Source organism: Amblyraja radiata, chromosome 8, assembly GCF_010909765.2.
Source record: "Amblyraja radiata isolate CabotCenter1 chromosome 8, sAmbRad1.1.pri, whole genome shotgun sequence".
Taxonomy (NCBI): domain Eukaryota; kingdom Metazoa; phylum Chordata; class Chondrichthyes; order Rajiformes; family Rajidae; genus Amblyraja; species Amblyraja radiata.
In genome coordinates, this window is record NC_045963.1 from 45,251,514 (window position 1) to 45,266,261 (window position 14,748).

A 14,748-nucleotide genomic window follows, 5' to 3' on the forward strand; every position below is an offset into this window, starting at 1 on the left:
ATGTTCACCAGCCCTTGACCTTTACATATCGTTATGGTCAAGTCCATCGCCATCAATGTCCTGGGGATCACCATGGATCAGGAACTTAACTGGATAGACACAAGTACCAGGCAACAAGGTTAGAGGTTGGGTATACTGCAATAAGTGTCTAACTTACTGAAGTAAGTCTGAAGAAGGGTCCCGACCAGAAACGTTACCTATCCACATTTGCCACAGATGCTGCCTAAAACGCTGAGTTTAGTTTACATGGAAACAGGCCCTTCGGCCCACTTAGTCCGCACCGATCATTGATCCCCGCACACTAATGCTATTCTACACACATTAGGGACAATTTACAATTATATCAAGCCAAGTAACCTACAAACCTGTACGTCTTTGGATTTGTGGAGGAAACCAGAGATCCCAGTGAAAACCCACGCAGGTCACTGGGAGAACGTATAAACTCCGTACTGGCATCACCTGCAGTCAGGATCAAACCTGGATTTCTGGCATTGTAAAGCTGCAACACTACAGCTGTGCCACTGCTATCTGAGTTACTCCAGCACCTTGTCTCTTTTTTTGTGAATCAGCATCTGCAGTTCTTGACAGTTATAGACACGTGTCTATAACTTTGTATCCTCAAGCAAGGGTTCCCTACCTGAGGTTAATATATCATCAGGCGATAAATTTCACCTACCAGGGGGTAAATTTGTTGATTCTGGATTTGTACATATTTTTTCTCATTGACTGACTGTGTTTGGTTCTAGTATACCAGTACCTGTTCATCATTAGTTGTTCATAAATAAGTGAAATAACATTGTTATGTGCTATTAAAGTTGCCAGTGATAAACGGGACGAAAAAGGTTGGAAACCCCAGTCTTAAAGCCTCTCCACTATTCGCAAGGCTAGGAGCTTCAAATTCCCAGGCATAAACATGACCAACAATCTGGCATGGACAACCACTTTGAAGTGACAGCCAAAAAAAAATCCCAACACCTCTACTTCCTCGGGAGACTGAAGAAATTTGGCATGTCACCAACATATTCTGTCCATTGCCTCCACAGATGCTGCCTGACCCGCTGAGTTCCTCCAGCACTTTGTATTTTGCTCAAGCTTCCAGCATTGGCGTTATCTTGTGTATAATTAATGCTTTGTCTACATGTGCATAATTTAGTGCCAGAATTTTGTTGCTTAATGAAAGGGAGATGACAGTCTTTACACTTTGAATACATGCAACCCTTTGTACTGTGAGCAGACTAGGCCACTTAATACGATCACGGTTGATCTGATTGTAATGTCAGTTCGACATTCCTGCAACCCTCGTAATCTTTCACCTCATGGCTTATCAAGAATTTAACAATTTAGTGACTATTTATTCAAATAATCTGTCTTCCACCATACTTGGGACAGAGAGGTCCAAAGACCTTCAGCCATTGAGTGGGAAAATTTCACCACTTCTTGTCTTGAAGTGGATGAGGGTCTCATTTATAAACGGTGACTTCTAGTTGTAGATTCTTTTGAAGAGCTACGGAAGGAGAAAACGGTTCACTTTCAAGAGTTAAGTGTGTAAATTGTCACATGTACCAACAATGGAACAGTTCAATTCTTGCTTGCACCAGAAAACCAGGCCTGTAAATGCAACAACACACAGATAATTGAACAACATGCAAACAAAAGCTTGTCATTGTATCTTGGTACACGTGATAGTAATAAACCATATCATTAGGTATGAACATTGAATTCAACTTTAGGTAACTAACCTATAAACATAGAAACATAGAAAATAGGTGCAAGAGTAGGCCATTCGGCCCTTCGATCTATAAACAACCACATCCCCTCTTTTTTTTCCCCTTCCACTTATATTCCTTCCTCTGGATTCACATTTTGAGGTTTTTCTACCGTTATTGCACACTGTCTTTTCATTTCTGACCTTTATCCAGCCATCTGCCAATCAAACCTCCCCTCACCTGTATCCACCTATCACTTTTTCTTGTCCCCACCTCTCTTCCTGCTTTCTTCCCCCTCTACAAACAGTGTTCTGACCTAAAACGTCGCCAGTCTAGAACAGTTAGAACCTTTAGTCCCATGGTGGAAATGTCAAGGACCTGAGGGCATGGCTATAAGTTGAGAGGGGCAACATTTAAAGGAGATGTGCAGGCCAAGTTTTTTTTTTCACACAGAAAGGAGTGGGTGCCTGGATTGCGCCGCCAGGGGTGGTGGTGGAGGAAGAGACTTTTGGATAAGCACATGGATATGCAGAGTATGGAGGGATTTGGACTGTGTGCAGGCAGATAAGGGTTGGTCTTGGCATCATGTTCAGCGCAGACATCCACTTCCTATACACTAGGGGCAATTTACAGAGCGTATTTGGGATGTGGGAGGAAACCAGAGCACCCGGAGGAAACCCATGTGGTCACGGGGAAGGTGCAAACTCCACACAGATACCACCTGAGGTCAGGATGAACCTAGGCCTCTGTTGCTGTGAGGCAGTGGCTCTACCCGCTGTGCCACTGTACGCCCACAGGTAATTGCTTTGATGTGCTGGGTCCAGGAAACAGAAAGGAACAGAAAGAAGGAAAGTTGACAAACTAAAGATGAGCCAAATGCAGGCACGGAATGGGTGTGGGCTGTGCCCAGGTTAAGAACATAGTTTGTACAGGGATTCCTATTTTGTACTCTTAACTTGATAAGATAAGAAAATACAGCTGTACCATTGAAATGACTGAGCATTGACTTTGTACTCCAACATTGACTTTGTATTCCAACGATTTTATCTGCTGTGGTTATAATTACAATATCTATGCAAATATTAGCTAAGTGACTTGGCATCAGTATTTGTGGCATCTCTCATCCTCAAGTATTAAGAAACCCCTGTTTCTAACCTCTGCTGCACTTTGAGCACACCGCTGATGGAATTTATTTTTAAGTTGTTGAGTTGCTGTCAGCCAACGTAAGCAGGACCTCCTTTATGAAACCTGTAGAGACGCACACTCCCAGCTCAAACACGCATTAACAACGCATTCAGTCAGCATCCGTGAGTCAGAGACGGAGTTAATATGTGTGTATTGCAGCAGCTGTAATGTAGTATAACCTGCCGAGTCATCTCATGGCCAAGTAATCACACCTTGATTCATGATCAACAAGAGGCAGGGCTGTTGGGAAACATTGTCAAATGCTTCAGAAAAGACACAAGCCTCAAGGAAGTTCCTTGAAGAAGTGACACATCATTGGAAGAGAGTTTAATGACAGCTTGCAACTTTCCTGGTGGTATTGGTTTAATAGTTTGGACTCTAGAGATAGAGCATGGAAACAGGCCCTTTGGCCCATCAAGTCCATGCCGACAATCAATCACCTGTTCACACTAGTTCTATGTCATTTCAAAAGAAGCCACAAAGTGCTAGAGAAACTCTGGGTCAGGTAGCATCTCTGGAAGACATGGATATGTGATGTTTTGGGTCGGGACCCTTCTTCGGTCTCTAGGAGATGCTGCCTGAGACGCTAGGTCACTCCAGCTCCTTGTTTCTTTTTTTATAAACCAGTGTCTGCAGTTCCTTGCTTCTGTTATCCCATCTCATCCACCCCTTACACACTAGATATAATTTACAGACACCAATTAACCTACAAACCTGCACGTCTTTGGGATGTGGGAGGAATCTAGAGCACCAGGAGAAAACCCACACGGTCACATGGACAACGTGCAAAGTCCACACAGACTTTGAGGTCAGGTCTCTGGCACTGAGGCAGCGGCTCTACCTGCTGTACCACTGTGCTGCCTGTCTCATTTACCAAGATACAATGAGAAACCTTTACCTATATGATTCAATGATGTGTTTCCAAAAATGGTGTAAAAGGGGGTGGGGCGGAGAGAGAGGGGCGGGGGGGGACTAGGAAGCGAGATAGTGAGGGAGGGAGAGAGAGAGAGGAGGCAGAGGTAGAAGGGAGGAGGTTTAGAGAGAGAGAGAGAAAGGGGGAGAGGGTAGAGGTAGCAAGGTTTGGGCATCTGCCTTGTACTGCACTTGGAAAGCTGAGCAGAGTTGGCTGGAGGACGATTAGTCACTAAGTTTAAAACCGGTGTGTCCTGTGTGGGGAAGAGTCACTTTCCAATCGCCCCTCTCCGATCACCTACAGAACCCCTGACCTGTCTGTGCTGTGTACTGAAGCTACTGCTCACACCCCTGCAAGCCTTGATCTGTTCCACAATAACATGCACTGTTTCTTCAGCGAGCTCTTCCTTTGTGAATTGTATTTTTTCCCCTCTTGTAATTCTGACAGTTACAGAGTTTTCTGTGCAGTCATCTTGTGTTTCTTGCCTGAAAGCACCAAGAGCTTAAAATTCCAGACTCCTGTAATCGGGGCTGGGAGTTAAGTCTGCTTGGCTCAGTCAAGAATAAATATTTACTTACTTGCTATGGGGGTGGAGGGCTGGGGAATTGAGTGAAGAAGTGAAGCCTACAATTCAGCACTTTTTCCTCCCTCACTGTCTCTAGATGGGGAAGAGGGGGGGATTGTGAGGGGGGGGGGGGGGTATTTTTACATCCCCTCCGTCATTTCATAGGACTTCTCCACTTTGTATGGGATTTAAAGTCGGAGCAAGCAGACAAAATGCAGATGGGGAACTCGATACGCCTTAATCCTGGCACCGTGTAACAATGCTGCATTCTATGTCGCGCTCAAAGAGTGGCTTGGCTCAGCGGCGATAGGATCCCCACCATCGACTCCGTCCACAATTCATGCTGCCTCGGAAAAGCAGCCAAAAGAATCATAGACTTGTCCCACCCCAGTCATTCCTCCTCCCCGCTCCCGTCAGGTAGAAGGTACAGAAGCTTGAAAACGAGCACTGCCAGACTCTGGAACAGCTTCTTCCTCTGTCGGGCTTCTGAGCTAAGCTAGGGTGCTGCCCGGTTCACCTCTACCCCATTGTGGACATGAGACTTTGTCTCTGGAATTGACAAGCCACAATGCTGAGAACTATACTCTATCTTCCCCTTAGCTAGACTTATAGTACTTGAGTTTGATTGTATTAACGTACAGTATTATCTGATCAGTTTGGATAGCATGCAAAACAAAGCTTTTCACTGTACACGTGACCAAGGCAACTGAACCGTCCTCTCACCAGCTAGAGAGCGGCCCTGACCTCCCCTCTATCTCATTGGGAACCTTTGAACTCTCTTTAACCTGACTATTATACTTTATCTTGCACTAAACATTATACCCATCATCCCGTATCTGTACACAGTGGGCGGCTCTTGTGTAGTCTTGCCTTTGACTGGATAGCACATAACAAAAAGCTCGTCACTCTGCCTTGGTACACGTGACAATAATAAACCTAAACTTGGTGTTAAACTTGGTGGCCCCTTAACCTCAGTATCACTGTTCTTCTTGTGTTGCTTTTGCAGGTTGGGCAGGAAAGCAAGGATTGAATGAAGATGGACATCTACGACCCACAGACGTTGGGCTTCATGGTGTTCGGCGGTTTCATGGTCATCTCCGCCATCGGGATATTCCTGGTCTCCACCTTCTCCATGAAAGAAACCTCATATGAAGAGGCCTTGGCCAAGCAGAAACGGGAGCAGGAGAAAGCCCTGCAGGCCAGGTCAGAGAAGAAGAAGAAGGAGAAGTCTGTGGACAAGAAGGGAAAGGTGAAGAAACGTGAGGAGAAGGCCAATGGGAGAATCCCGGAGACTGAACCAGTGCCCGATGTTTCTGAGGCCGAGGGAGAAGTGGAAGCTGTCATTGTGCCGAGCGTGGAGACTCCCATCCTGGCCGTCGCTGCCCCCGCTCCTCCTGCCCCTACCCCCGAGTCGTCTCCTCCCCCGGCCTCCAAAGAGAAGAGGAGGAAGGAGAAGAAGGTCGCTAAAGTGGATCCAGCCCCCGGTTCGGTTCCAGCCCCGGCCACGGGAGTGGGCATTGCCAGGCAGCCCCCCATCGCCAGCCCCTTGCTGGAGCCAGTCAGCAGGGAGGTGCCTGTGATGGCCGTTCCACCGGTGGGGTCCCAGCTGAGTACCCCACTAGCCGCCGCCCCTCCCACTCCGGGTGCCAAGAAGCCAGACGCCTCCGCCAGCCAAGATGAGCCAAAGCAGGAAGGTCCGGCAAAGAAGAAGGTGGCACCCAAGAAAAAGTCCGAACCCGGTGAGCATTTGGAGAGGTCTGCCCTCTGTGGGATGGTCCCTAGTCCTCACGCTGTTGCAAAGCTGCTTATTTGTCTGAAATGTCTTCACCCTCCCTCCCTCCCTCCCTCCCTCCTCCAATTCAGTTATCATCCCCTTAGAGTTGGAGAACAAAGAACGCCCTGTGCAGAAGTAACTCAGTGGGTCAGGCAGCATCTCTGGAGAACGTGGTTAGGTGATGTTTCGGGTCGGGACCTTTCATCAGTCCGACCCGATACGTCACCTATCCATGTTCTCCGGAGAAGCTGCCTGGTCTGCTGAGTTACTTCAGCATTTTGTGTCTTTTTTGTAAACCAGCATCTGCAGTTCCACGTGTCTCCATAGAACAGTACAACACAGGGACAGGCCCTTCAGTCCACAATGTCTGTGCAGAACAAGATACCAAATTGCACATAATCCCAATCCCTCCACTCCCTGCATATCCACGTCCCTACCTAAAAACCTCTTTAAATCGCCCTATTGTATCTGCCTCCACCACCACTCCTGGCAGCACGTTCCAGGCACTCGTCACTGCCTGTGTTTTTTAAATTCTTGCCCTCACATCTCCTTTAAACTTTTCCCCTCACCTTAATGTTATGCCCTCTAGTATTAGATATTTGCTTCCTAGGAAACAATGTTCTGACTGTCTACCGTACTTGAGCATCTCATAATTTATATACTTCTATCAGGTCTTCCCACTGTTTTCCAGTAAAAACAATTCACGTCTAACCAACTTCTCACTGGTGCTAATACCCTTTAATCCAGGCATCATTCTGGTAAACCTCCTCTGCGCCCTTTCCAAATCCTCTGCATCCTTCATCAAAGTCCTGACTTTCTGACTCTTGTATTAAATGCCCCGACCAACGAAGACAAGCATATCATAGGTTGGATTATAAAGTTTAGAATCAGGATCTTTGGCCAGCCATCGAGCACCTTTTATTATGTTAAGTTTAGAGATACAGCAAGGAAACGGGCCCTTTGGCCCTCAGAGTTGGACCATTGATCATCATTCACACTAGTTCTATGTTATCTCACTTTCACATCCATTCCCTACACACTAGGGGCACCAAGGCAAATTCCTTGTACGTGTACATACTTGGCCAATAAACGTATTCATTCATTCATTCATTTAACGAGGCCAATTATCCCACAGACCCATAGTATAATAATCACATACTAATACCATTTTATTCTTCCTCACATCCCCTTGAACTCCCTCATCACCACTGATTTTGATCAATTTAGCTACTCATGAAGCACAGTTTACTGTGACCAATTAACCCGACAGCCAACAGGTCATTGGGCTGTGGGAGTAAAGCAATACCTTTTAAGTTGAAAATGCAGTAAATATTTGGCAGGTACAGCACCATCCACGGAGAGAACCAGAGTTTTCAGGTTTGACCATCTACAAGATTGCTTCACTCCACAGATGCTGTTTGATCCCTTGGGTGTCTTGTCTTCATTTCAGATTTCCAGCTTGTGCAGTTCTTTTTTTTTGTCTTTCTATATTATGAACTACAGCGGACACCTTGTCGGTAACCATGGCAACCTGCTTATCATAACATCTTTGAAGCAAAATTAACTAGCTAAATCTTGCTGGCTGTTGTTGGCGATTTTGATCTAACTGCTAAAGATTTATCAGGCGTAACCTTGCTAAATCTACTTTGATTAATTCAAGGCTGTGCCAGCATTTAATTGCTCATTCCTAGTTGCCTGGTAGAAGGTGGCAGCCTTCGTGAACCGCTGCCGTCCGTGGTGTGAGTATATCCACGATGCTGCTAGGAGTTGCAGGATTGTCACCCAGCCCCGGTGAAGGAGCGGCAAAATGTTTCTGGGTCAAAATGTCATTAACCTGGAAAGAGTGCAGAGAAGATTTACAAGGATGTTGTCAGCAATCCAGGGCTAGAGCTACAGAGAGAGGTAGTTTAATTTATTGTTTAGTGGAAAGTGGAAAGCTTTTAGCGTGCTATCCGGTCATCCGGTGACTACAAACAAGCCACCCACAGCATTCAGATACAGGATAAAGGGTACATTTAGTGCAGGATGACAGCAAGGATAGGGCGGCACAGTGTTGAGTTGCTGCCTTACAGTGCTGGAGACCCGGGTTCGATCCCAACTACGGGTGCTGTCTGTATGGAGTTTGTACCTTCTCCCCGTGACCGTGTGGGTTTTTCTCCGAGATCTTCGGTTTCCTCCCACACACCAATGACGTACAGGTTTGTAGGTTAATTAGCTTGGTGTAAATATAAAATTGTCCTTATTGTGTGGACGATAGACAATAGGTGCTGGAGTAGGCCATTTTGCCCTTCGAGCCAGCACTGCCATTCAATATAATCATGGCTGATTATCCACATCAGCACCCCGTTTCTGCCTTATCGCCATCTCCCATGACTCTCCATATCCCCTAACTCTCTCTTGAAAGCATCCAGAGAATTCCGCAGATTCTCAACTCTCTGGGTGAAAAAGTTTTTCCTCATCTCCGTTCTAAATGGCCTTCCCCTTATTAGCATAAATGGCATATTCCTAGTGTTAATGTGCGGGGATCGCTGGTCCGTGCGGACTCGGTGGGCCGAATGGCCTGTTTCCGTGCTGTATCTCTAAAACTAAAACTAAACTGTGAAGTTCAGTAAAGTCCGATTAAAGATAGTCCGAGGGTGTCCAATGAGGATGATGGTAGGTCAGGACCGCTCTCTAGTTAGTGATCGGATGGTTTAGTTGCCTAGTAACAGCTGGGGAGAAACTGTCCCTGAATCTGGAGGTATGCATTTTCTCACTTCTGTACCTCTTGCCTGATGGGAGAGAGGACAAGAGGTAGTGATTATGCTGGTCCTTGATTATGCTGGTGGCCTCCCTGTGGCAGCGTGAAGTGTAGATGGAGTCAATGGAAGGGAGATCAGTTTGTGTGATGGTATGGGCTGCATCCACAACTCTGCAATTTCTTGCTGTCTTGGAGTGATTCCCAAACCATGTTGTGAGACATCCCGATTGAATACTTCTATGGCGCATCTGTAAGTGTTGGTGAGGGTTCTTCAGGACATGCCGAACTTCCTAAGCCTTGGGCAGGCTAGGACCTTATTTCTTGGAAGTGCAGGAGACTGAGGGATAATCTTATAGAGGTGTATAAAATCATGAAGGGGATTGATGGGATTGTGGAATCCCCGTATATAGGCAGAGGCACTGAGACCCTGTCAAAGAGACAACACAGAGGGCCAAAGGGTCTTGTGTGTATTCATCTTCTACCTTTGCTGTCCTTGGCTGTACATAACTGCAGGAAATGGTCTCATAGTTTCAGGCCCCACAGAAAGTGGCTAATTCCCTGATTACTGCCCCTTTCCTGTTTATATGGTTTGAAATATCGCTCACTATTCCTGGGTCTTCTGTGCATTGAATGCCCAGAAACATGGGCAGAGTGTGTGTCATTGGGCTGCACTTCCTGCTGCCTCTTAACCCTGTGCAGGCTCACCATGCAGCAAGCAGGATTTTGTCAACCCAATAATCTGGAGGAGGTTTGTTAACGCTAAGGTAGAATAAAAATCAAGAATGTTTAATTGTCATAGGCACAGGCAACGGAACGGTGACATTCTTTCTTGCAGCAGCTTAAGAGGCCTGTAAATCCAATGGCGCCCACACGCACACACTTTTTATTATCACAATCACAATCACAATAATACTTTATTAGCCAAGTGTGTTTTGCAACATACGAGGAATCTCATTTGCCAAGTCAGTCATACAAATAAAAAGCAACGGAACACACAAAACACATTTTAACATAAACATCCATCACAGAGACTCCTCCACATTCCTCACTGTAATGGGAAGGCAAAAAAAAGTTCAATCTCTTCCCCTTGCTCTCCCGCGGTCTGGGGCCTCGAGCCCTCCGTTGACAGGATAATCTTGACTCCCGTAGCCACGTCGAGGTGATCAGCTCCTGCATCGGGGGGGGGGGGGGGATGTCAGCTCCCCCGCGCTGGACGACGAACCTCGTGCCGGGCTGCGGTTGGAGCGATCCCAGGCAAGGGATCGACTCCGATGTAAGTCCACACCCCGCGGGAGAGGCCCAAGGTCAGTCCGAGGAGGCCTCCAGCTCCATCGATGGATGGGAGGCCGAGAATGTGATCCGAAAATTAATCGCATTTCCAGCAAGGTAAGAAACTGGGGGAAAAAAAGTTTCCCCTTCCCCCCCACATAAAACAAACCGGAGAGCATTTGCACAGACTTTAAACACACATTAAAAAGACGAAAAAACAAACCGACTGTTGGCAAGGCTGGCAATCGTGCGGCACCCCTGGTGGTAAAATGTCCTTTTATTATATAAATATAATAAAAGTACAATACATTAATAACTGTTCCACTAGTCCAAAAAACCTAAGCCCGTAGAGCAACCAAATATCTATCTATCTATCTTCTATTATTATATAAAACTCTGTGGCTGCCGCCTGCCGTCCGGCTGCCTTTCTCCCTTTCGATTCGTTCCATCGTGTGATGTCACAATGCCCAATACTCGCAGATGTCCAATCGGAATGGCCGATGCTCGCAGATGTCCAATCGGAATGGATCCATTTACATGTACGGCTGCCGGCTGCATTTCTTCCTTTGATTCCTTGCCATGCCAAATCCAGACGCACAATCGCCGAGATCTTTTCCATTTCGGTAGAGATTTCACTTTTCTTTCTAAGTATCCGCTCCTCATTACATTTTGTCGTGTTTAAGTACATCTTTTTAATCAAATCCTTCTCCCCCCCCCCCCACCCCCCAATATTTCACAAATAAACTGGCTTCTCACCCATAGAAGCAGCCATTTCGGTAGACATTTCACTTTTCATTCCAACTATCCACTGCTCATTAGATTTCGTTATATTTATGTCCACATTTTTCATTAAATCCTTCTCCCCCCACTCACTCATTTTGTCGCCTCCTGCTGGCCAGCGACCATAACGGCTGCTGGCGCCCGCATCTCGCCTCAAAGACGCCATTTAAAACCAGCCGCACTGCTCATTCCTGAGCCGCTTGAGTTGGAGGACCACGTCTCCCGTGGGGGCTACGGGTAGGGAACGGCTGCGTTGGGGGAGCAGACCCAACGGGTCTGCCCTTGGTCTAGTAGTCTATAAAAGATCATAGTTGCTGAGGTTAGTGTTGTGTAGTGTTCAAGGGCCTGAAGGTTGCTGGGATGAAGCTGTTCTTGAACCTGGAGGTCATGCTTTTCTGGCTCCTGCACCACCTTCTTGATGGTGGCGTGGAGATGAGAGCGTGGCCAGTGTGGTGTGGGTCTTTGATGTTGGTGCCTCCTGTAGATCCCTCTGATCCCTTCCCCCCCCCCCCCCCCCCATCATGGCCTTCCTGCTTGTCGTGCCTCACGCTACTTCTGTCATAGTTCTAGTATTATGGCAAGTGATAGGTGGATACAGATGAGGGAGGTGTGATTGGCAGATGGTTGGACAAAGGCCAGAGATGAATAGACACAAAGTTTGAGGTAAGATTATGAAGCCAGAGGAAGGAATATAGGTGTCGGGGGGGGGGGGAGAATGGGAAACAATGGGTGCGAAACCAGATGGGGGAGGGGGGAGGGGGTTAATAGTTAGTTACCTGAAATTGGAGAATTCAATGTTCATACCATTGGGTTGTAAGCTACCCAAGCAGAATATGAGGTGCTGTTCCTCCGGTTTGCGTGTGGCCTCACTCTGGCAATGGAGGAGGCCCAGGTCTCCATGAGCCTTGTGGTATCTGCTATTCCGGGGCACTGCAGTGCTCTGCACAAGTGTGTTCACTGGCCTGATGACACCTAAGCAGTAAAAACGCTTTACAGCCCGCAAAGGCACGCTTGCATTAAATCAGCTGGCACCTTGTGGACTTTGACTTTTTGAGATTAGTTTGTAAATTATAAGAGGTGCCCTTTGACACAGTTGTCTGGCAGCTCACTGGGAAGTCGGGGACACACTGTGTTACCGTGCAGAGACCTTTATTTATTGGGAATAGGCAGAGGTGAAGAAATGCCAGAGACCTTGTTAAACTCTTGAGTAATACTTTTACAGGAAAGAGATTGTATGTGGTTGCAATGGCCGTGCACAAAACTAAACATCAAGGATGCATGGGATAAGAAGAAGAATTCCCCTGTGCTGGAATTTTTCCTTTGCCTTTAACACACCATGTTATTTTCAAAGACCAGTCTGAAGAAAGGCCCTGACCAGAAACGTCACCTATCCATGTTCTCCAGAGATGCTGCCTGACTCGCTGAGCTACTCCAGCACTTTGTGTCTTTTGTTTGTAAACCAGCATCAGCAGTTTCTGTTTCTATATTCACAAAGACAGCTAGGTACACTGAAACAATCTTGTGGCCATCTGCGTAAGCTTATGTTTATTATTGTTATGTGTACCGAGGTACAGTGAAAAGCTTTGTATAATGAGAACTGAACATAAGAGACTGCAGATGCTGGTATCTTGAACAAAGCACAATGTGCTGGAGTAACTCAGCGGGTCATGAGGAATAGGAGTAGAATTAGGCCATTTGGCCTATCAAGTCCACTCCACCATTCAATCATGGCTGATCTACCACTAACCCTATTCTCTTGCCTTCTCCCCATAACCTCTGACACCTATACTAATCAAGATTCTATCTATCTCTGCCTTAAAAATATCCACTGACTTGGCCTCCACAGGTTTCTGTGGCAAAGAATTCCACAGATTCACCACCCACTGACTAAAGAAATTTCTTCTCATCTCCTTCCTAAAAGAAAGTCCTTTAATTTTGAGGCTATGATCTCTAGTCCTAGACTCTCCCACTAGTGGCAACATCCTCCCCACATCCATTCCATCCAAGACTTTCACTATTCTGTATGTTTCAATGAGGTCCCCCCTCATTCTTCTGAACTCCAGCGAGTACAGGCCTAGTGCAGAAAAATGCTCATCATAGGTTAACTTACTAATTCCTAGAATCATTCTTGTAAACCTACACTAGACCCTCTCCAGAGCCAAACACATCCATCCTCAGATATGGTGCTCAAAATTGCTTGCAATATTACAAATGCGGCCTTACCTGCGCCTTATAGAGAGAGATTCAAAATTACATCCCTGTTTTTGTATACAGGCCCTCTTGAATTAAATGCTGTCTTTGAGTTTGCTTTCTTTACTACGGTCAGGCAGCATCACTGGATGGAATGGACAGATGACGTTACGGTTGGTACGCTTCTTCAGACTGAAGACAAGTGATTGTAGAAGGAAATGTGTGTATGTGTGTGTGTAGAAGGCCGGAGGTTCCTACTTGATCTTTTCCCTGCCATGTTTGTTGAGCAGTGACAGTGGTGAGAAACTCCCCGGATGCTTGCTTCTGCTAATCCTTCAGAAGCTGAACTTTAAATGTTTGAACAAGGTGAGACTGCACTGTTCAAAAGAAAGTGCCACTTGACCCACAAGGTGGGGGATGGGCAGCAGGGCTGTGAGCTCCTTGGGACTTGCAGAGCCTGACTTCAGGGGCCCTCTCGGAGTCTGTCTGTTGCCTTAGTCTTGGGACCAGCAGGAGCCTTGTTCTCCCTCCCGCAGTGAGTGGGGTGCAGGCTTGCTGGGCTTGCTGACGTCAGCACCCTCTCTGCCTGCCTCTGTTTGCTTATGCAGTCCCGTCCCTCCAGAGGGAAAAGTGCAACGCTTGTTTGACTAGAACAACATCTGGTCAGCAGATTGCCGGATGGTTAACCATTGAAGCACCACTCCTCTCTACAGCCGTGTGTTCTAACCAAAGACCACGGATAGGGGCGATGGCCAGTGTCTGTATACCCATGGTAGGAGTGTCTGAAACCAGAGGGCACAAAGAGAGAAGGAGGTTTCAAAGGACTCGAGGGATAAACCTCTCGCACAAAGGGTATAAAGAAGGAACTGCAGATGCTAGTTTACAAAGAAGGACACAAAGCGCTGGACAGACTATGTTTCTGATCCCGAATCAGTCTGAAGAAGAGTCCTGACCCAAACCGCCATCTGTCCATTTGCTATTCCTGGTGTCTGCCCTGCTCATTACCTTTGCAGAATGTAGCACAGGACAGGAGCAGGCCCTTCAGCCCACAATGTCTGCTGCTAACATGATGTGAAGATAAAGATCTCATCTGCCTGCACCTGATCCATATCCCTTCATTCCCTGTATATTCATGTGCTTATCCAAATGTCCCTTCAATGTCACTATCGTATCTGCCTCCATCACCACCACTGACAGCGCATTCCAGGCACCCACCACCCTCTGTGTGTAAAACTTTAAACTTTGCTCCTCTCACCTTAAAGCTATGTCCTCTCGTCTTTGACATTTCCATCCTGGGAAAAAGGTTTTGACTGTCTTCCCTGTACATTCCTCTCATAATTTTATAAACTTCAATCAGGTCTCCCCTGAACCTCCGAAATTCCACAGAAAACAATCTAACCGCTCCGTGTATCTAATACCCTCTAGTCTTGGCAACACTCTGGTAATCCTTCTTCTGTGCCCTCTCCAAAACCTCTGCATCGTTTCAGTAATGGGGCAAGCGGAACTGCACACAGAGCAGTAGGAGTCTTCTTTCCGTCCACACATGGCAATTCTGACACTGGAATGACGGCCAAGGTTTTATACTCTGGCTTCATACAGCAGCTCCAATGGTAAACACCGATTTGG

General features: G+C 46.7%; 1 protein-coding gene across 6 annotated transcripts in view; it reads left to right on the top strand.

Annotated features, from left to right (window-relative positions):
- rrbp1 (ribosome binding protein 1) overlaps nucleotides 1–14,748 on the top strand; it is an 89,422-nt gene that overhangs the window by 20,281 nt on the left and 54,393 nt on the right. For all 6 annotated transcript variants that reach the window (XM_033025751.1, XM_033025750.1, XM_033025753.1 and 3 more), the window contains exon 2: nucleotides 5,376–6,108. In XM_033025751.1, the coding sequence (XP_032881642.1) occupies nucleotides 5,400–6,108 (709 nt within the window). In that variant the 5' untranslated portion in view covers nucleotides 5,376–5,399. The remainder of the gene's footprint in view (nucleotides 1–5,375; nucleotides 6,109–14,748) is intronic.